Raw genomic sequence first — 21,421 nt, 5'->3', positions numbered from 1 at the left:
AATGTGATAAAATGAGAACAGCAACAAGATTCAAAACAATAAACAGATGTTAACAGTAATAGCTGGAACACACACAAGAGTGCGAAATGAAAGTCAAAGCTAAGGTTGTACCTTTCTTCCCGGCCTGCCAATTTCACCCTGCAAAAACAGAGGACATTAAGAACCATCCTACTATATAGCACCAAAATAAAAGGTCCCTGTTTTTTTGTGTTATGTGTCACTGTAATCATCCTCCTCTTGTGAGTAGTGACACTAGCACCAATATGCAGAGGCATACCCTGCCACGTAAAAAAATACCTATTCATTTACATTCTATGTCCAACGACTCCTGTGCTAAATCAGTTTTATTTTATTTATTTTCCTTTGTTTAATAACAAACAACCTTTTTTTAACTTTACGTTGCTTCAAATGCTGAGTAGTATTTTACACATTTTAAAATAGTAAAACAGTTTGATAACGTCATTTTAAATATGGTAGGTTACAGGTAAGATATTTCCCACTGTGTTAGTAGATAATGGAGCACATGTTGAGTTCGACATTTTTCCACCCCTAACCTAATCAGGAATGGACACTAACATGCGTAGCCAAACTTACATAGATATGTACGGTTGGAAGCATCTCAGAGTTGATTTGTACAGTTCTACCATACTAGCATATGTACCAGGTACTGTATATATCAGGAGCAACAGGTGTGTTTACTCACACATCACAATGTGTAAAGAAAACAAAGATGTGGTTTGACAGTGCTAGTTACCCTATTATAATAACATAGTGAATTGTCATATGCATAAACAGAGAATATTGTCTTGACAGGTAAATAATAACTGTGAATTTTGTATTTACTGCATACAATCTAATTACATGTATGTACAAAGACAAATTAAATGAAGTGAAAACATTACCACTATGAGAATCCTAAAAAAGGTTGGATTCAGCCGACTGTTTGCTTTGATACTGAAATAGTTGGAGTTCCTGGCAGAAAATGGCATCATATGATTGGATTTGAATATCATGTGGTCAGGTGACACCCTCATCAGCCAGCAACAGGCCACTGAGTCTGTTATAGGCCCTATACACTGGTCGATACTGCTGAAAGACATGAACAATCTCGTTCATTAATGAACGAGATATCGTTCACATCTTTCAGTGTGTATGCACCAACGATGAACGATGCACGGCCCCACATTGGTGCCAGCTCGTTTAAACATGCATGCAGTGCTATAAAGCTGGGTGACGGGGGAAGTAAAGAAACTTCACTTCCCCCGTCACCCCCCAAACTGCCACCAGGTCGCCCAGTGTGTAGGGCCCTTAACACATCGCGCAGTGTGTAGGGCCCTTAACAGCGATGAAATGAACTAATGCAGCATTTTCAGGGGAGACTAAAAGTACAATATAAGGTATAAACTAAATATATTATTTATCTATAGCCCCAGCTCTTGGATGGCAATATTTCCTGAATGGGTTTCACTAGTTAATAGAACATAGGCTCGTGAATGGTTTCTATATGTTTCTCGTAAGACTGAAAGCAAAGTTATTTATTTCTTTGTTTTCTTTGTATGACTGTACCTTTTAAAACAAAAAAGTTAATAAAAGTCACTTGAACAAAAAACATATATATATATTATTTAATTTTAAGCCAAAATTAAACCATTGCTTTCATAGGGGCTTCTTCTGAGTTGAGTAAAGCAAAAAACAAGCCAGTACCTCTGCAGTGCACCTTGGCAAACCCATGTTACACTGTAGGTGCATTAGATGAAATGCAAGGTACACACTATACAATTATACAATTATCTGGCAGATCTAGCTGGTTGGAATGAAAATCTGGTAATGGATGAGAGCAAATTACAATATATCATTTGTTCCCAAACACTGGAAAACGAACAAAACACACATTTAACCAACTTGGATGAATGACTGCTTTTGCCAGTTTTGCAGTGTTTGGGAACAAATGATAGATTGTAATTTACTGCCAGCTAATTGTATAGTGTGTACCTAGTTTATGTGTCCTAGCTTAAATTTCAATACTGTCAAGCATGTGTAGGCTACATACAAAAACAGCCAGTATGTACCCAGCATTCAAAGAGAATAAATGTTTTTGCACCTCTTACATTATAACATGGTTTGTACCAGATACAAAGTTACTTGCTTTATTTACTCTGCTATCAGCTTTGTCCCATAGTGAGGGAGTCTTCCATCTGCAAACAGTATTAGGGAATTCATAGCAGTACCTTTTTTTGACATTGTAATTGGCAAATCCTATTACAAAGCAAAAAAAAAAAAAAAAAATACTTAGGGGGAGAATTCAATCAGCCACGATAAACGATAAAAGATCCGTGGGGGCCGTGAAAGCCAGCAATCATCTAGATTTTTTTCACCTGACTAAGCAGGCAAAAAAAAATCCACAATATCAACCCCGTTTTTCGCAGCCATGATCACAAAAACACACAGGCCCGTAAACTTATCACAAATCATATGTCAGTTTTGTTGCACAAAACATAGAGGTTAATTGAAATGCATGGGGAAAAACCAGGCTTAGAGCAGCACCATTCTGGCCTATGATGGGAACTTTGAAGTCTGCGGTTAACCGCAAAGATAATTGGGGTCATCCATGAGAGTGACCCCAATTAACTTTGCGGTTAACCGCAGACCGCAAAGTTCCCATCATAGGCAAGAATGGACAACCGCGATCCTCCATTCTAGCCGCTGCGCTCTGCATGATTGACAGGCCAGGAGCGCACAGCCAATCAGGAGAGCGCAATGACGTGGCGCTCCCTGATTGGCTGGCGGGATCTCCAGTAACAGCAGTCACGGGGGTCCCGGCATCCGGGTAAAGGGGTTTCATGTGTAAACATGGAACCCCTTTAGTGAGTTGGACTGTTTTTTTTTTCGGTTTGTTTTTGTTAACCCTGTGGATTCTACATGGAATGAAGAGGACCGATCATCACTGGAAAATAGGTGAGTATTTTGGGCTTTTTTCCCCAGCTTTCCTATTGGATTCTACTTGACAAGGGGACCGAGGGGCTCCGTGGGACACTAGGTAAGTATGTGTGAGTGTGTAAGTGTGCATGTATGTTAATTAAAGTTATACTGTCATGGTGTGTGTGTATTGTTTTTATTTGGGTATTTCTTTTGTTGTAGAACTACAGGTACCAGCGGGCCCGTTATTTACCTGCATGCTGGTACTTGTGGTTCTCCAAGTACCAGCAAGCGGGGGGAGCTTGCTGGGACTTGTAGTTCTACAACAAAAGACAATATTTTTTTTTTACTCAAACAAAGGCTATCAGCCCCCCATCCACCGCCCAGGGATGGGGGGGGACAGCCTCGGGCTTCACACCTGGTCCCTGGGTGCCTGGAGGGGGGGACCCCTTGATTTACAGGGTCCCCACTCCTCCAGGGAACCCCGGCCAGGGGTGACTAGTTGGGGGGTAATGCCATGGCCGCAGGGAACTATATAAAAGTGTCCCCCGGCTGTGGCATTATCTTCTCGGCTAGTGGAGCCCGGCGCTGGTTTAAAAATACGGGGGTCCCCTATGTCTTTTGTCCCACATATTTTTGGAACCAGGGCCAGCCCAAGAGCCCGGTGCTGGTTGTCTAAATACGGGGGGACCCCAGTCATTTCCCCCCCGGTATTTAAACAATCACGGCCGGCTCAAAGAGCCCAAGGCTGGTTATGCTTAGGAGGGGGGATCCCACGCAATTTTTATTTTTAACTCTTTCAGACCCCTTTCCACAGATAAGCATGCACGGATCTCACTGATCCGTGCATGACTATCTGAACACGCCACCAAAAAGCAGGTCTATTTTAAAACTGCTTTTTTTTACGAATTCTATGCTTTCCCGGCAGTGTTTGGCTATTGTCGGCAGTGATTGAGAATACAAATTCTTAGTAAATTACAGAGTTGTGTCAAATAACAGGCGTGTTTGACCAATGGTCTATCCATTCGTATTTGTGTACTCAGCCGTGAAAAAAAATACGAATAGCCCCAACACTGCCGATATTTGTGTTTAGTAAATTCCCGAGATGACACTTAGAAAAAAAATCCAAACTCGGACAAAATCGGGACCTTAGTAAATATACCCCATATAGTCATATCATCTCACCATATAGCTCCCTCATGCCACCATATAGCACCATCACTCCATCATACCACCATATTGCCCCACTCTGCCACCATATAGCTAACTTACACCACCATATACTATATATATATATAAATCATTCCATCATATAACTCATTCCATATCATACCATACTTCAAACAGGTCATATTCGCCATCCTGTAAACACATCACAGCCTGAAAGATTAACCAAGTGTCTAAAATGTTTTATATAACCTCAGTGAGTCAGGCAGACTTGCACCTACAATGGAATTGGGGCATACAGGGAGAAAACTGAGTTTATGTACTGTACTTTCCAGAGATGTGCACTTGACATTTTTCGGGTTTTGTGTTTTGGTTTTGGGTTCGGTTCCGCGGCCGTGTTTTGGGTTCGACCGCGTTTTGGCAAAACCTCACCGAATTTTTTTTGTCGGATTCGGGTGTGTTTTGGATTCGGGTGTTTTTTTCAAAAAACCCTAAAAAACAGCTTAAATCATAGAATTTGGGGGTCATTTTGATCCCAAAGTATTATTAACCTCAAAAACCATAATTTCCACTCATTTTCAGTCTATTCTGAATACCTCACACCTCACAATATTATTTTTAGTCCTAAAATTTGCACCGAGGTAGCTGTGTGAGTAAGATAAGCGACCCTAGTGGCCGACACAAACACCGGGCCCATCTAGGAGTGGCACTGCAGTGTCACGCAGGATGGCCCTTCCAAAAAACACTCCCCAAACAGCACATGACGCAAAGAAAAAAAGAGGCGCAATGAGGTAGCTGTGTGAGCAAGATAAGCGACCCTAGTGGCCGACACAAACACCTGGCCCATCTAGGAGTGGCACTGCAGTGTCACGCAGGATGGCCCTTCCAAAAAACACTCCCCAAACAGCACATGACGCAAAGAAAAAAAGAGGCGCAATGAGGTAGCTGTGTGAGTAAGATAAGCGACCCTAGTGGCCGACACAAACACCGGGCCCATCTAGGAGTGGCACTGCAGTGTCACGCAGGATGGCCCTTCCAAAAAACACTCCCCAAACAGCACATGACGCAAAGAAAAAAAGAGGCGCAATGAGGTAGCTGTGTGAGTAAGATAAGCGACCCTAGTGGCCGACACAAACACCTGGCCCATCTAGGAGTGGCACTGCAGTGTCATGCAGGATGGTCCTTCCAAAAAACACTCCCCAAACAGCACATGACGCAAAGAAAAATTAAAGAAAAAAGAGGTGCAAGATGGAATTGTCCTTGGGCCCTCCCACCCACCCTTATGTTGTATAAACAGGACATGCACACTTTAACCAACCCATCATTTCAGTGACAGGGTCTGCCACACGACTGTGACTGAAATGACGGGTTGGTTTGGACCCCCACCGAAAAAGAAGCAATTAATCTCTCCTTGCACAAACTGGCTCTACAGAGGCAAGATGTCCACCTCATCATCATCCTCCGATATATCACCGTGTACATCCCCCTCCTCACAGATTATCAATTCGTCCCCACTGGAATCCACCATCTCAGCTCCCTGTGTACTTTGTGGAGGCAATTGCTGCTGGTCAATGTCTCCACGGAGGAATTGATTATAATTCATTTTAATGAACATCATCTTCTCCACATTTTCTGGAAGTAACCTCGTACGCCGATTGCTGACAAGGTGAGCGGCGGCACTAAACACTCTTTCGGAGTACACACTTGTGGGAGGGCAACTTAGGTAGAATAAAGCCAGTTTGTGCAAGGGCCTCCAAATTGCCTCTTTTTCCTGCCAGTATAAGTACGGACTGTGTGATGTGCCTACTTGGATGCGGTCACTCATATAATCCTCCACCATTCTTTCAATGGGGAGAGAATCATATGCAGTGACAGTAGACGACATGTCCGTAATCGTTGACAGGTCCTTCAGTCCAGACCAGATGTCAGCATCAGCAGTCGCTCCAGACTGCCCTGCATCACCGCCAGCGGGTGGGCTCGGAATTCTGAGCCTTTTCCTCGCACCCCCAGTTGCGGGAGAATGTGAAGGAGGAGATGTTGACAGGTCGCGTTCCGCTTGACTTGACAATTTTCTCACCAGCAGGTCTTTGAACCCCAGCAGACTTGTGTCTGCCGGAAAGAGAGATCCAAGGTAGGTTTTAAATCTAGGATCGAGCACGGTGGCCAAAATGTAGTGCTCTGATTTCAACAGATTGACCACCCGTGAATCCTTGTTAAGCGAATTAAGGGCTCCATCCACAAGTCCCACATGCCTAGCGGAATCGCTCCGTGTTAGCTCCTCCTTCAATGTCTCCAGCTTCTTCTGCAAAAGCCTGATGAGGGGAATGACCTGACTCAGGCTGGCAGTGTCTGAACTGACTTCACGTGTGGCAAGTTCAAAGGGCAGCAGAACCTTGCACAACGTTGAAATCATTCTCCACTGCGCTTGAGACAGGTGCATTCCACCTCCTATATCGTGCTGAATTGTATAGGCTTGAATGGCCTTTTGCTGCTCCTCCAACCTCTGAAGCATATATAGGGTTGAATTCCACCTCGTTACCACTTCTTGCTTCAGATGATGGCAGGGCAGGTTCAGGCGTTTTTGGTGTTGCTCCAGTCTTCTGTACGTGGTGCCTGTACGCCGAAAGTGTCCCGCAATTCTTCTGGCCACCGACAGCATCTCTTGCACGCCCCTGTCGTTTTTTAAAAAATTCTGCACTACCAAATTCAAGGTATGTGCAAAACATGGGACGTGCTGGAATTTGCCCAGATTTAATGCACACACAATATTGCTGGCGTTGTCCGATGCCACAAATCTACAGGAGAGTCCAATTGGGGTAAGCCATTCCGCGATGATCTTCCTCAGTTGCCGTAAGAGGTTTTCAGCTGTGTGCGTATTCTGGAAACCGATGATACAAAGCGTATCCTGCCTAGGAAAGAGTTGGCGTTTGTGAGATGCTGCTACTGGTGCCGCCGCTGCTGTTCTTGCGGCGGGAGTCCATACATCTACCCAGTGGGCTGTCACAGTCATATAGTCCTGACCCTGCCCTGCTCCACTTGTCCACATGTCCGTGGTTAAGTGGACATTGGGTACAGCTGCATTTTTTAGGACACTGGTGACTCTTTTTCTGAGGTCTGTGTACATTTTCGGTATCGCCTGCCTAGAGAAATGGAACCTAGATGGTATTTGGTACCGGGGACACAGTACCTCCAACAAGTCTCCAGTTGGCTCTGCAGTAATGATGGATACCGGAACCACGTTTCTCACCACCCAGGATGCCAAGGCCTCAGTTATCCGCTTTGCAGCAGGATGACTGCTGTGATATTTCATCTTCCTCGCAAAGGACTGTTGGACAGTCAATTGCTTGGTGGAAGTAGTAAAAGTGGTCTTACGATTTCCCCTCTGGGATGACCATCGACTCCCAGCAGCAACAACAGCAGCGCCAGCAGCAGTAGGCGTTACACGCAAGGATGCATCGGAGGAATCCCAGGCAGTAGAGGAATCGTCAGAATTGCCAGTGACATGGCCTGCAGGACTATTGGCATTCCTGGGGAAGGAGGAAATTGACACTGAGGGAGTTGGTGGGGTGGTTTGCGTGAGCTTGGTTACAAGAGGAAGGGATTTACTGGTTAGTGGACTGCTTCCGCTGTCGCCCAAAGTTTTTGAACTTGTCACTGACTTATTATGAATGCGCTGCAGGTGACGTATAAGGGAGGATGTTCCGAGGTGGTTAACGTCCTTACCCCTACTTATTACAGCTTGACAAAGGCAACACACGGCTTGACAAATGTTGTCCGCATTTCTGTTGAAATACTTCCACACCGAAGAGCTGATTTTTTTGGTATTTTCACCAGGCATGTCAACGGCCATATTCCTCCCACGGACAACAGGTGTCTCCCCGGGTGCCTGACTTAAACAAACCACCTCACCATCAGAATCCTCCTTGTCAATTTCCTCCCCAGCGCCAGCAACACCCATATCCTCCTCATCCTGGTGTACTTCAACACTGACATCTTCAATCTGACTATCAGGAACTGGACTGCGGGTGCTCCTTCCAGCACTTGCAGGGGGCGTGCAAATGGTGGAAGGCGCATGCTCTTCACGTCCAGTGTTGGGAAGGTCAGGCATCGCAACCGACACAATTGGACTCTCCTTGTGGATTTGGGATTTCGAAGAACGCACAGTTCTTTGCGGTGCTTTTGCCAGCTTGAGTCTTTTAATTTTTCTAGCGAGAGGCTGAGTGCTTCCATCCTCATGTGAAGCTGAACCACTAGCCATGAACATAGGCCAGGGCCTCAGCCGTTCCTTGCCACTCCGTGTGGTAAATGGCATATTGGCAAGTTTACGCTTCTCCTCCGACAATTTTATTTTAGATTTTGGAGTCCTTTTTTTACTGATATTTGGTGTTTTGGATTTTACATGCTCTGTACTATGACATTGGGCATCGGCCTTGGCAGACGACGTTGCTGGCATTTCATCGTCTCGGCCATGACTAGTGGCAGCAGCTTCAGCACGAGGTGGAAGTGGATCTTGATCTTTCCCTAATTTTGGAACCTCAACATTTTTGTTCTCCATATTTTAATAGGCACAACTAAAAGGCACCTCAGGTAAACAATGGAGATGGATGGATACTAGTATACTTATGGATGGACGAGCGACTGCCGACACAGAGGTAGCTACAGCCGTGGACTACCGTACTGTGTCTGCTGCTAATATAGACTGGATGATAATGAGATGAAATCAATATATATTATATCACACTAGTACTGCAGCCGGACAGGTAGATATATTTATTATGTAATGACTGATGACGGACCTGCTGGACACTGTCAGCTCAGCAGCACCGCAGACTGCTACAGTAAGCTACTATAGTAGTATGTATAAAGAAGAAAGAAAAAAAAACCATGGGTAGGTGGTAAACAATTATGGATGGACGAGCGACTGCCGACACAGAGGTAGCTACAGCCGTGGACTACCGTACTGTGTCTGCTGCTAATATAGACTGGATGATAATGAGATGAAATCAATATATATTATATCACACTAGTACTGCAGCCGGACAGGTAGATATATTTATTATGTAATGACTGATGACGGACCTGCTGGACACTGTCAGCTCAGCAGCACCGCAGACTGCTACAGTAAGCTACTATAGTAGTATGTATAAAGAAGAAAGAAAAGAAAAAAAAACACGGGTAGGTGGTATACAATTATGGATGGACGAGCGACTGCCGACACAGAGGTAGCTACAGCCGTGGACTACCGTACTGTGTCTGCTGCTAATATAGACTGGATGATAATGAGATGAAATCAATATATATTATATCACACTAGTACTGCAGCCGGACAGGTAGATATATTTATTATGTAATGACTGATGACGGACCTGCTGGACACAGTCAGCTCAGCAGCACCGCAGACTGCTACAGTAAGCTACTATAGTAGTATGTATAAAGAAGAAAGAAAAAAAAAAAAACACGGGTAGGTGGTATACAATTATGGATGGACGAGCGACTGCCGACACAGAGGTAGCTACAGCCGTGGACTACCGTACTGTGTCTGCTGCTAAAATAGACTGGATGATAATGAGATGAAATCAATATATATTATATCACACTAGTACTGCAGCCGGACAGGTAGATATATTTATTATGTAATGACTGATGACGGACCTGCTGGACACTGTCAGCTCAGCAGCACCGCAGACTGCTACAGTAAGCTACTATAGTAGTATGTATAAAGAAGAAAGAAAAAAAAAAAACCACGGGTAGGTGGTATACAATTATGGATGGACGAGCAACTGCCGACACAGAGGTAGCTACAGCCGTGGACTACCGTACTGTGTCTGCTGCTAATATAGACTGGATGATAATGAGATGAAATCAATATATATTATATCACACTAGTACTGCAGCCGGACAGGTATATATATTTATTATGTAATGACTGATGACGGACCTGCTGGACACTGTCAGCTCAGCAGCACCGCAGACTGCTACAGTAAGCTACTATAGTAGTATGTATAAAGAAGAAAGGAAAAAAAAAACCACGGGTAGGTGGTATACAATTATGGATGGACGAGCGACTGCCGACACAGAGGTAGCTACAGCCGTGGACTACCGTACTGTGTCTGCTGCTAATATAGACTGGATGATAATGAGATGAAATCAATATATATATATATAATATCACTAGTACTGCAGCCGGACAGGTATATATATTTATTATGTAATGACTAATGACGGACCTGCTGGACACAGTCAGCTCAGCAGCACCGCAGACTGCTACAGTAAGCTACTATAGTAGTATGTATAAAGAAGAAAGAAAGAAAAAAAAACCACGGGTAGGTGGTATACAATATTATATATATATATTATATACAATTATATATATATATATATATATATATATATATTAAACTGGTGGTGACTGGTGGACAGGTCACTGGTCACACTATCAGCAACTTGCAAGTAGTACTCCTAAGCAGACAATCACAATATATATTATACTGGTGGTCAGTGTGGTCACAATGGCAGTGTGGCACTCTGGCAGCAAAAGTGTGCACTGTACGTTATATGTACTCCTGAGTCCTGCTCTCAGACTCTAACTGCTCCCCACTGTCAGTGTCTCCCCCACAAGTCAGATAATATACAGTCACACTATCTATCACTTCAGCAAGTAACTAGTACTCCTCCTAATGCTCCCCAAAATTACTACTGTGTCTCTCTCTACTGTCTCACTCTCTTCTCTATAAACGGAGAGGACGCCAGCCACGTCCTCTCCCTATGAATCTCAATGCACGTGTGAAAATGGCGGCGACGCGCGGCTCCTTATATAGAATCCGAGTCTCGCGATAGAATCCGAGCCTCGCGAGAATCCGACAGCGGGATGATGACGTTTGGGCGCGCTCGGGTTAACCGAGCAAGGCGGGAAGATCCGAGTCGCTCGGACCCGTGTAAAAAAACATGAAGTTCGGGCGGGTTCGGATTCCGAGGAACCGAACCCGCTCATCCCTAGTACTTTCTTCAGCTCGGCCTGTCAGAGGCCACAAGTGTCATTTATGTCTGTAGCTTATGACAATTCGCTTAACACAACCGCCACTGATGTGTCCAATTAGTTTTTCTCTATATAAAACATTATTCTGCATATATACTACACTGTATACTATAATCTGTTAATGAGCTAAATTAAGCTGGTCTGCTTTACTAATGAAATACCTTATTTTTAAAAAAACAAGGGAGCAACCTAATTCTCAGGGGCTGCGGTCGGCTGCTGTCAGTGTGTCTGGCGGAGCTGTGCCTCTTCCGGGTTCCTCTGAGTCAGCGGCGGCAGCAGGGACAGACATCCCTGCGTAGTGACGTCATAATGTTAGCAACACAGCACGGGACCGGACTAGTCCAAGTGCCGGGCAACCGAAGGAAGGGGGGGGGGGGTGAGTGTTGATGTGCATATTCATTGCTTTTAAAAAAATTTACTTTTTTTTTGGCGACTCAGGGCGCAGTTTAAAAATAATTCTTAGACACTGCAGCCTCAATTCTTATGCCCCTGATCCTCTGGGCCCCTCTGACCCTTGGGGCCCGGTACGGGTCTCCCCTTTGACCCCCCCCCCCCTGTCGCCAGGCCTGTGAAAAACATTGTGAAAAATCTACAATTGCAATTGCAAATAAAGACATGTTAATTAAATCAGGTCAATACATTTAAGTCCTGTTAAAGAGACCCTTCACTGTAGTGGATGCATAACATCTCTGATCTCTGCTACAAGACAATAACCACTGGCACATGGCTTAAAGAGGAAATCAAGCATTGCTACATAAAAAACAATGAATAATTGAATAGACCTGTAAATAGCAGTCAGAAAAAAATGCTCACAGCAACATACTTTTTCTCCTTTTGGTCCGGCTATCCCTGGAATCCCTGGAGGACCCTAAAGATAAAAGCAGAAAATAAATATATCATATGCAGCAGAGGTGTTGAACAGTTTGGACTATTTAATGGGGTGTCCATCATAGTACTTTTATAGGGAGTAAAAGTGGCACAAAGTGCAATAATAGTAATACTTCACAATAACAAAATAAATGTGTATTTTTTCTCAGGCTGTAGTTTGTCTGAAATCAGGAACATGCATAGCACTGCCTCTCTAGACTGTAAACAGCATCTCATTTTTAATGTGGATCGATATTGCAGTGACTCGCTTCATATGTCAAGCAGTTCATAGATATCCTGGCATTTTTTCCCTCATCCATCTCTGACTTGCTTAGAAATAATAATAATAATAATAATAATAATAATAATAATCATACATTTAGCAAGCTGCAACTGTAAATGTGTCTAAATTAAAAAATATATTTTCAGCAAGAAATGATATTTAATAAATACTTACTGCACAAATTTGCTATATATTATCCATACTCAGTTTATATATTTGTTGAGGTATACTGCTGTGTGATGTTATGGGAGATTTATCAAAGTTTGGAGAAAGTAAAACAACTCAGCTCCTCTCATGTTATAGTCTGTGGGGGATATGTATCAAAGCTTGGAGAAAGATAAAGTACCCACAAATCAACTCCCGTAATTTTTCAAACACGTGGGTCTATGTACTAAGCCTTGGAGACAGATAAAATGGATGGAGATAAAGTACCAGCCAATCAGCTTCTATCTGTAATTTTTCAAACTCAGCCTGTAACATACCAGTTAGCAGCTGACTGGTTGGTACTTTATCTGTCTCCAAGGCCTAGTACATAGAACCCACATCCTGTAACATGGCAGTTAGCAGCTGACTGGTTGGTACTTTATCTGTCTCCAAGGCCTAGTACATAGAACCCACATCCTGTAACATGCCAGTTAGCAGCTGACTGGTTGGTACTTTATCTGTCTCCAAGGCCTAGTACATAGAACCCACATCCTGTAACATGGCAGTTAGCAGCTGACTGGTTAGTACTTTATCTGTCTCCAAGGCCTAGTACATAGAACCCACATCCTGTAACATGGCAGTTAGCAGCTGACTGGTTGGTACTTTATCTGTCTCCAAGGCCTAGTACATAGAACCCACATCCTGTAACATGGCAGTTAGCAGCTGACTGGTTGGTACTTTATCTGTCTCCAAGGCCTAGTACATAGAACCCACATCCTGTAACATGGCAGTTAGCAGCTGACTGGTTGGTACTTTATCTGTCTCCAAGGCCTAGTACATAGAACCCACATCCTGTAACATGCCAGTTAGCAGCTGACTGGTTGGTACTTTATCTGTCTCCAAGGCCTAGTACATAGAACCCACATCCTGTAACATGGCAGTTAGCAGCTGACTGGTTAGTACTTTATCTGTCTCCAAGGCCTAGTACATAGAACCCACATCCTGTAACATGGCAGTTAGCAGCTGACTGGTTGGTACTTTATCTGTCTCCAAGGCCTAGTACATAGAACCCACATCCTGTAACATGGCAGTTAGCAGCTGACTGGTTGGTACTTTATCTGTCTCCAAGGCCTAGTACATAGAACCCACATCCTGTAACATGCCAGTTAGCAGCTGACTGGTTGGTACTTTATCTGTCTCCAAGGCCTAGTACATAGAACCCACATCCTGTAACATGGCAGTTAGCAGCTGACTGGTTGGTACTTTATCTGTCTCCAAGGCCTAGTACATAGAACCCACATCCTGTAACATGCCAGTTAGCAGCTGACTGGTTGGTACTTTATCTGTCTCCAAGGCCTAGTACATAGAACCCACATCCTGTAACATGGCAGTTAGCAGCTGACTGGTTGGTACTTTATCTGTCTCCAAGGCCTAGTACATAGAACCCACATCCTGTAACATGCCAGTTAGCAGCTGACTGGTTGGTACTTTATCTGTCTCCAAGGCCTAGTACATAGAACCCACATCCTGTAACATGGCAGTTAGCAGCTGACTGGTTGGTACTTTATCTGTCTCCAAGGCCTAGTACATAGAACCCACATCCTGTAACATGCCAGTTAGCAGCTGACTGGTTGGTACTTTATCTGTCTCCAAGGCCTAGTACATAGAACCCACATCCTGTAACATGGCAGTTAGCAGCTGACTGGTTGGTACTTTATCTGTCTCCAAGGCCTAGTACATAGAACCCACATCCTGTAACATGGCAGTTAGCAGCTGACTGGTTGGTACTTTATCTGTCTCCAAGGCCTAGTACATAGAACCCACATCCTGTAACATGGCAGTTAGCAGCTGACTGGTTGGTACTTTATCTGTCTCCAAGGCCTAGTACATAGAACCCACATCCTGTAACATGGCAGTTAGGAGATGATGGGTTGGTACTTTCTCTTTATTTCACTTAATCAGTCTCCATGATAAATCTCTCCCCCGTGTTGTAAAAACCACAGGAACTGATTGGCTGATACTTTATCTCTCTCCAAACGGTGAAAAATCATCCACTAAATATGGTAAACAAGGTTGGGGACAATTTTGTATAGAAATGTCCCTGTGTCAGTGTGAGCAGGTGTAGATCAGGTTGTGTGATGATTTGTCATAGTTATGAATATTTCAGCACCATGGACAGGTAAGCGAAAGATGCTGAGAGAACAATGACAGGAGGTCCAGGAATAGTGAAATAAACATGGACAAGGAAATGTAGTCATAAAGGGATGCGGTCAAGATCCCGCCGGACGGAATCCCGGCGGTCGGAATACCAACACCGGTATCCCGGCTGGCACAATCCCGACATATTCTCCCTCTGCGGGTGTCCACGACACCCATAGAGGGAGAATAAATTAGTGTACCCGCAGTGTGGCAAGTGCAGCGAGCCCGCAAGGGGCTGCGTTGCGCTCGCCCCCCTGTCGGGATTGTGCCTGTCGGGATCCCGGTGACGGTATTTCGACCACCGGGATCCCGTCCGGCGGGATCTCGTATTGATTCCGTCATAAATATTCCAGCAGGAAAACACAGAGAATGGAGCAACATGAGCACAGCATGTGATTGTATGTAACAAGTATATGGAAATCAGCCAATATGTCATCCGATCTAACAGAGAACATAAGTATGGTGACGGATGTGGCATATTATTCCTCCCTGTACAGATCACAGTTTACAGAATAACAATAGCAGAAACCCAGTAAGTGCTTGTACTTTTTATTTTTCATGCACCACTAAGCTTAATGATGTTTGTTACATTCTGTAACCACAAAAATCGACATATCTCTGGAAGGTGCTTTTTACTTGTGGGATCTAACTATAAATTGCTTTAGTGAGTCTGGCCATACATTAGATTATGTGTCATGGTATAAGCGATGCATTATAGAGACATACATACAACAGTAAATGATACAAAAGTTTATTTGTGTTATATTAGGGTCATTCTTTTGAAATCACCACAATGTACAAACCTGTGGTCCAGGAGGTCCATCTGGGCCCGGCGGGCCTGGCACACACAATGGAATAGTTGGCTTTAACTCCAGCTGTGAATTTGTATAATCCAAGTCATATATCTTTAAGATAATAATAATAAAACAATATTACCATAATGCATTGGGGAACATTAGAGCAGATGTAAAAGGCTTGTATGCTTACCAATTAACACAAATTAGATTACTGTACATAAGTGGGGGCAAATCATATCAGGTGTACTATGGTGCACTGCAGAAGTTACACTACAGTCTACTGCATCTGTAATAATGTATTCATGTGAATGAGGCATTAAAATTAGCTTAAAAGACAACTAAACTACAAACTACATAGCTCAATGTTAAGATGACTTTACACTGTAACTCTGTTAAAGGGAATAATACTATGATCCTTGCTCCACAGGGAACTGACTCTCCTCACACATCTACGAGTACAGGTCAAAAGCTGAAATAAAGCTGCTGTGCTATCAGTTACCCCCAGATATGCAGTTGCCCCGATGTATGTAACTGCAAAGCTATCACTCAAACTCTCCCTGAGGAGCATAGGTGAACTAGACTTTTGGTAATGGTTGGTCCCTGCAGAGCTGCTAAGACATTGGGCTGGCCCAGGTATGGTGGGAGTGCGTGACCACAGGGAAGCCATGGCAACTCCCTATCATCTGCTCCATGACTATGTGTTGAGGGGTGTGTGGTCTTGAGGAGCGTTGTTACATCCTCCACCGTAAACCCATGCCCCTAAAGATGCTTGGGAACTTTATACACACCCTCCTGGGTCCCAGTTTCAAACACTACCAGAACTTTTGTTACCTTGACAATTTGCTCTTTGTCTATCAACCATTATAGACATTTTGCCACTCATGACCATTATGTGGGCAGTAAAGTTTTCTAAGTTCATCTCTATTCTCAGGGTTTTTTCAACCTGCTTTCTTTCTAAATTACCATCAACATCATGGTATTGCCCACAATTTATATTATGCCACACAGAACAATGAAGGACATTTATCAAAGCTTGGAGAGAGATAGTGAAGAGAGATAAAGTACCAAACAATCAGCTCCTGACATTTTTCAAACACAGCTTGTAACATGGCAGTTAGGCGATTATTGGTTGATACTTTATCTCTCCACTATATCTCTCTCCAAGCTTTGATACTGCTCCCCTAAAGGGCCTCCAATTCATATTATGCAACACAGAACAATGGGGGTAATTCAGACCTGATCATAGCAGCAAATTTGTTAGCAGTTGGGCAAAACCATGTGCACTGCAGGTGGGGCAGATATAACATGTTCAGAGACAGTTAGAAGTGGGTGGGTTATTTTGTTTCTGTGCAGGGTAAATACTGGCTGCTTTATTTTTACACTGCAATTTATATTTCAGTTTAAACACACCCCACTCAAATCTAACTCTCTCTGCACGTGTTATATCTGTCCCCCCCCCCCCTTGCAGTGCACATGGTTTTGCCCAACTGCTGACAAATTTGCTGCTACCATCAGGCCTGAATTACCCCCAATATGCCTCAATCAGCTGTACATTAGGGCAATAAACCCATGCCACAGCCAATCTCCTACCTCATACTATTTATCAGAGCAGCTATTTCTTATATGTACACATAACTGTCCAAAAGTTATTCATACATACCCACAGTTCCCTGTTGCTGATTTGCAACTGAGGCTATACCTTTTCAGCACACATAAATTACTGAGAAATACAGCATTTTAAGTGAAGCAGTGCAACAACTGCAGACATCCCTATTGGCCTACACAGCAAGAGTGCTGCTAATGGATCACCTATGCCTGTGTAAGAATCAGTGTCCATTATGAGAATTGCTCTGACAGGATGTAATGCATAATATAATACACCATGGCCCTCATTCCGAGTTGTTTGCTCGCAAGGCGATTTTAGCAGAGTTACACACGCTAAGCCTCCGCCTACTGGGAGTGAATCTTAGCTTCTTAAAATTGCGAACGATGTATTCGCAATATTGCGATTACAAACTACTTAGCAGTTTCAGAGTAGCTTCAGACTTACTCGGCATCTGCGATCAGTTCAGTGCTTGTCGTTCCTGGTTTGACGTCACAAACACACCCAGCGTTCGCCCAGACACTCCCCCGTTTCTCCAGCCACTCCCGCGTTGTTTCCGGAAACGGTAGCGTTTTTATCCACACGCCCATAAAACGCTGTGTTTCCGCCCAGTAACACCCATTTCCTGTCAATCACATTACGATCGCCGGAGCGAAGAAAAAGCCGTGAGTAAAAAAACTATCTTCATAGCAAAAATACTTGGCGCAGTCGCAGTGCGAACATTGCGCATGCGTACTAAGCAGAAAAACGCTGCGATGTAAAGAAAATTACCGAGCGAACGACTCGGAATAACCCCCTTTGTACAATTTTACAAGAGGTAGAGCATGCATTGAGTGCATCCATCCGTCCATTCATCCAACCAATCAACCAACCAACCAACCAACCAACCAACCAACCAACCAACGGGAAAAGTACTACACTAAGCGGCTAGGCCCATTGTGCAGATTACACTAGTAGACTCCTATATCCCTTTGCAAAATATAAGAAGCAACTGTAACTTTTAGCAGACTAACAAGACTGATTATTTTCTTTATGAATTAATCAGTATACATTATACAGTGTCAGGGTTATAATAGGATTTTAATACCTACCGGTAAATCCTTTTCTCTTAGTCCATAGAGGATGCTGGGGTCACATTAGAACCATGGGGTATAGACGGGATCCGCAGGAGACATGGGCACTTTAAGACTTTGAAAGGGTGTGAACTGGCTCCTCCCTCTATGCCCCTCCTCCAGACTCCAGTTATAGGAACTGTGCTCAGGGAGACGGACATTTCGAGGAAAGGATTTATTGTTAAACTAAGGTGAGATTCATACCAGCTCACACCTCAAGCATGCCGCACAACGTGGCATTCAACAGAACACAAGCCAACGGCATGAACAATTGCAGCAGCATGCTGACAATAAACGTAACACAACATGCGCGTAACCACAACTAATAACTGCAGATACAGTATGCACTGGGACGGCCGCCCAGCATCCTCTACAGACTAAGAGAAAAGGATTTACCGGTAGGTATTAAAATCCTATTTTCTCATACGTCCTAGAGGATGCTGGGGTCACATTAGAACCATGGGGTTATACCAAAGCTCTAGAACGGGCGGGAGAGTGCGGATGACTCTGCAGCACCGATTGACCAAATTTGAGGTCATCATCAGCCAAGGTATCAAACTTGTAAAACTTAGCAAAAAGTGTTTGATCCCGATCAAGTAGCTGCTCGGCAAAGCTGTAACGCCGAGACCCCCCGAGAAGCCGCCCAGGACGAGCCCACCTTTCTAGTAGAATGGGCCTTCACCGATTTCGGTAACGGCAATCCTGCCGTGGAATGAGCATGCTGAATCGTACCACAGATCCAGCATGCAATGGTCTGCTTGGAAGCAGGACACCCAATCTTGTTGGGAGCATACAGGACAAACAGAGCCTCTTTTCTCCTAATCTGAGCCGTTCTGGCAACATAAATCTTCAAAGCTCTGACCACATCCAGAGACTTTGACTCAGTGAAGGCGTCAGTAGCCACAGGCACCACAATAGGTTGGTTCATGTGGAAAGAGGAAACCACCTTCGGTAGAAATTGCTGACGTGTCCTCAATTCAGCTCTATCTTCATGGAAGATCAAATAAGGGCTCTTGTGAGACAAGGCCGCTAACTCAGACACCCGCCTTGCAGATGCCAAGGCCAACAGGATGACCACTTTCCAAGTGAGGAACTTCAACTCTACCTTCTGTAAAGGTTCAAACCAATGTGATTGAAGGAACTACAACACCACTTTAAGATCCCATGGTGCCACTGGAGGCACAAATGGAGGTTGAACGAAAGTCTGAACTTCTGGAAGGGAGGCCAATTGTTTCTGAAAGAAAACCAATAATGCTGAAATCTGTACCTTAATTGAGCCCAATTTTAGGCCCGCATCCACACCTGCTTGTAGAAAATGGAGAAAACGTCCTAGCTGAAACTCTTCCGTAGGAGCCTTCTTGGATTCACACCAAGAAATATATTTTCTCCAAATACGGTGGTAATGTTTAGACATTACCCCTTTTCTGGCCTGAATAAGTGTGGGAATGACTTCACTAGGAATACCCTTACGGGCTAGGATTTGGCGCTCAACCGCCATGCCATCAAACGTAGCCGCTGTAAGTCCTGATACACGCAAGGCCCCTGTTGTAACAGGTCCTCGTGCAGAGGAAGAGGCCAGGGATCTCTTAAGAGTAATTCCTGAAGATCTGGATACCAAGCCCTCCTTGCCCAGTCTGGGACAATGAGGATCGCCCGAATCTTTGTTCTTCTTATGATCTTCAGAACTTTTGGAATGAGAGGAAGTGGAGGGAATACATACACCGACTGAAACACCCACGGTGTCACCAGTGCATCCACTGCTATTGCTTGAGGGTCCCTTGACCTGGAGCAATATCTCTGAAGCTTCTTGTTGAGAGGAGATGCCATCTTGTCTACTTGAGGAACTCCCCAATGACTTGTCACCTCTGCGAAGACTTCTTGGTGGAGGCCCCACTCTCCTGGATGGAGATTGTGTCTGCTGAGGAAGTCTGCTTCCCAGTTGTCCACTCCTGGAATGAAGACCGCTGACAGAGCGCTTGTATGCTTTTCCGCCCAACGGAGAATCCTTGTGGCTTCTGCCATCGCCGCTTTGCTTTTCGTTCCGCCCTGACGGTTTGTGTACGCTACTGCTGTTACATTGTCCGACTGGATCAGTACGGGCAGATCTCGAAGAAGATGTTCCGCTTGCAGAAGGCCGTTGTAAATGGCCCTTAACTCCAGAAAATTATATGTGGAGACAAGTTTCCTGACTTGACCATCTTCCTTGGAAGTTTTTTCCCAGTGTGACTGCCCCCCAGCCTCGGAGGCTTGCATCCGTGGTTACTAGGATCCAGTCCTGGATCCCGAACCTGCGCCCCTCTAGGAGGTGAGAGCTGTGCAGCCACCACAGGAGTGAGATCATGGTCTTGAAAGACAGGATTATCCTCTGGTGCATGTGTAGGTGGGACCCGGACCACTTGTCCAACAGGTCCCACTGGAACACTCTGGCATGGAACCTGCCAAACTGAATGGCCTCGTAGGCCGCAACCATCTTCCCCAGCAACCAAATGCATTGATGGATTGACACTCTTGCTGGTTTCAGAACTTGTTTGACCAGACTCTGGATCTCCAGAGCCTTTTCCACTGGAAGAAAAACTCCCTGAAGTTCTGTGTCCAGTATCATTCCCAAAAACGACAATCGCGTTGTTGGAAGCAACTGTGACTTTGGCAAGTTTAGGAGCCAACCATGTTGTTGAAGAACTGTCAGGGAGAGTGCAATGTTTCGCACCAACTGGTCCCTGGATCTCGCCTTTATCAGGAGATCGTCCAAGTACGGGATAATAGTGACTCCTTGTTTGCGAAGGAGAACCATCATCTCCGCCATCACTTTGGTGAAAATCCTCGGAGCCGTGGATAGACCAAACGGCAACATCTGAAATTGGTAATGACAATCCTGAATCGCAAATCTCAGGTATGCCTGATGCGGAGGATAAATGGGAATATGTAAGTAGGCATCCTTTATGTCCACCGAAACCATGAAATCTCCTTCCTCCAGACTGGAGATCACTGCCCTGAGAGGTTCCATTTTGAATTTGAACTTCTTCAGGTAGAAATTTAGGGATTTCAGGTTTAGGATTGGCCTGACCGAGCCGTCCGGCTTCGGGACCACGAAAAGGCTTGAATAAAAGCCTTCTCCCCGTTGTGACGGGGGAACCAGGATAATGACTTGATTCTGACACAACTTTTGTATAGCCTCGCTTACTACCTCCCTGTCCGGAGGAGAAACTGGTAAGGCCGATTTGAAAAATCGGCGAGGGGGAACGTCTTGAAACTCCAGTTTGTACCCTTGGGACACTATTTGTAAAACCCACGGTCTAG

At 44.6% G+C, this 21,421-nt stretch overlaps 1 protein-coding gene across 3 annotated transcripts in view; it reads right to left on the bottom strand.

Moving 5' to 3' along the window:
• COLQ (collagen like tail subunit of asymmetric acetylcholinesterase) overlaps positions 1-21,421 on the bottom strand; it is a 250,697-nt gene that overhangs the window by 82,002 nt on the left and 147,274 nt on the right. For all 3 annotated transcript variants that reach the window (XM_063921952.1, XM_063921953.1, XM_063921954.1), the window contains exons 3-5: positions 15,416-15,517; positions 11,943-11,987; positions 112-138 (exon numbers count right to left, since the gene is read on the bottom strand). In XM_063921952.1, coding sequence (XP_063778022.1) covers positions 112-138; positions 11,943-11,987; positions 15,416-15,517 — 174 coding nt within the window. The remainder of the gene's footprint in view (positions 1-111; positions 139-11,942; positions 11,988-15,415; positions 15,518-21,421) is intronic.

Source organism: Pseudophryne corroboree, chromosome 5 (assembly GCF_028390025.1).
Source record: "Pseudophryne corroboree isolate aPseCor3 chromosome 5, aPseCor3.hap2, whole genome shotgun sequence".
Taxonomy (NCBI): domain Eukaryota; kingdom Metazoa; phylum Chordata; class Amphibia; order Anura; family Myobatrachidae; genus Pseudophryne; species Pseudophryne corroboree.
This window is presented reverse-complemented; position numbering and strand designations above follow the sequence as displayed.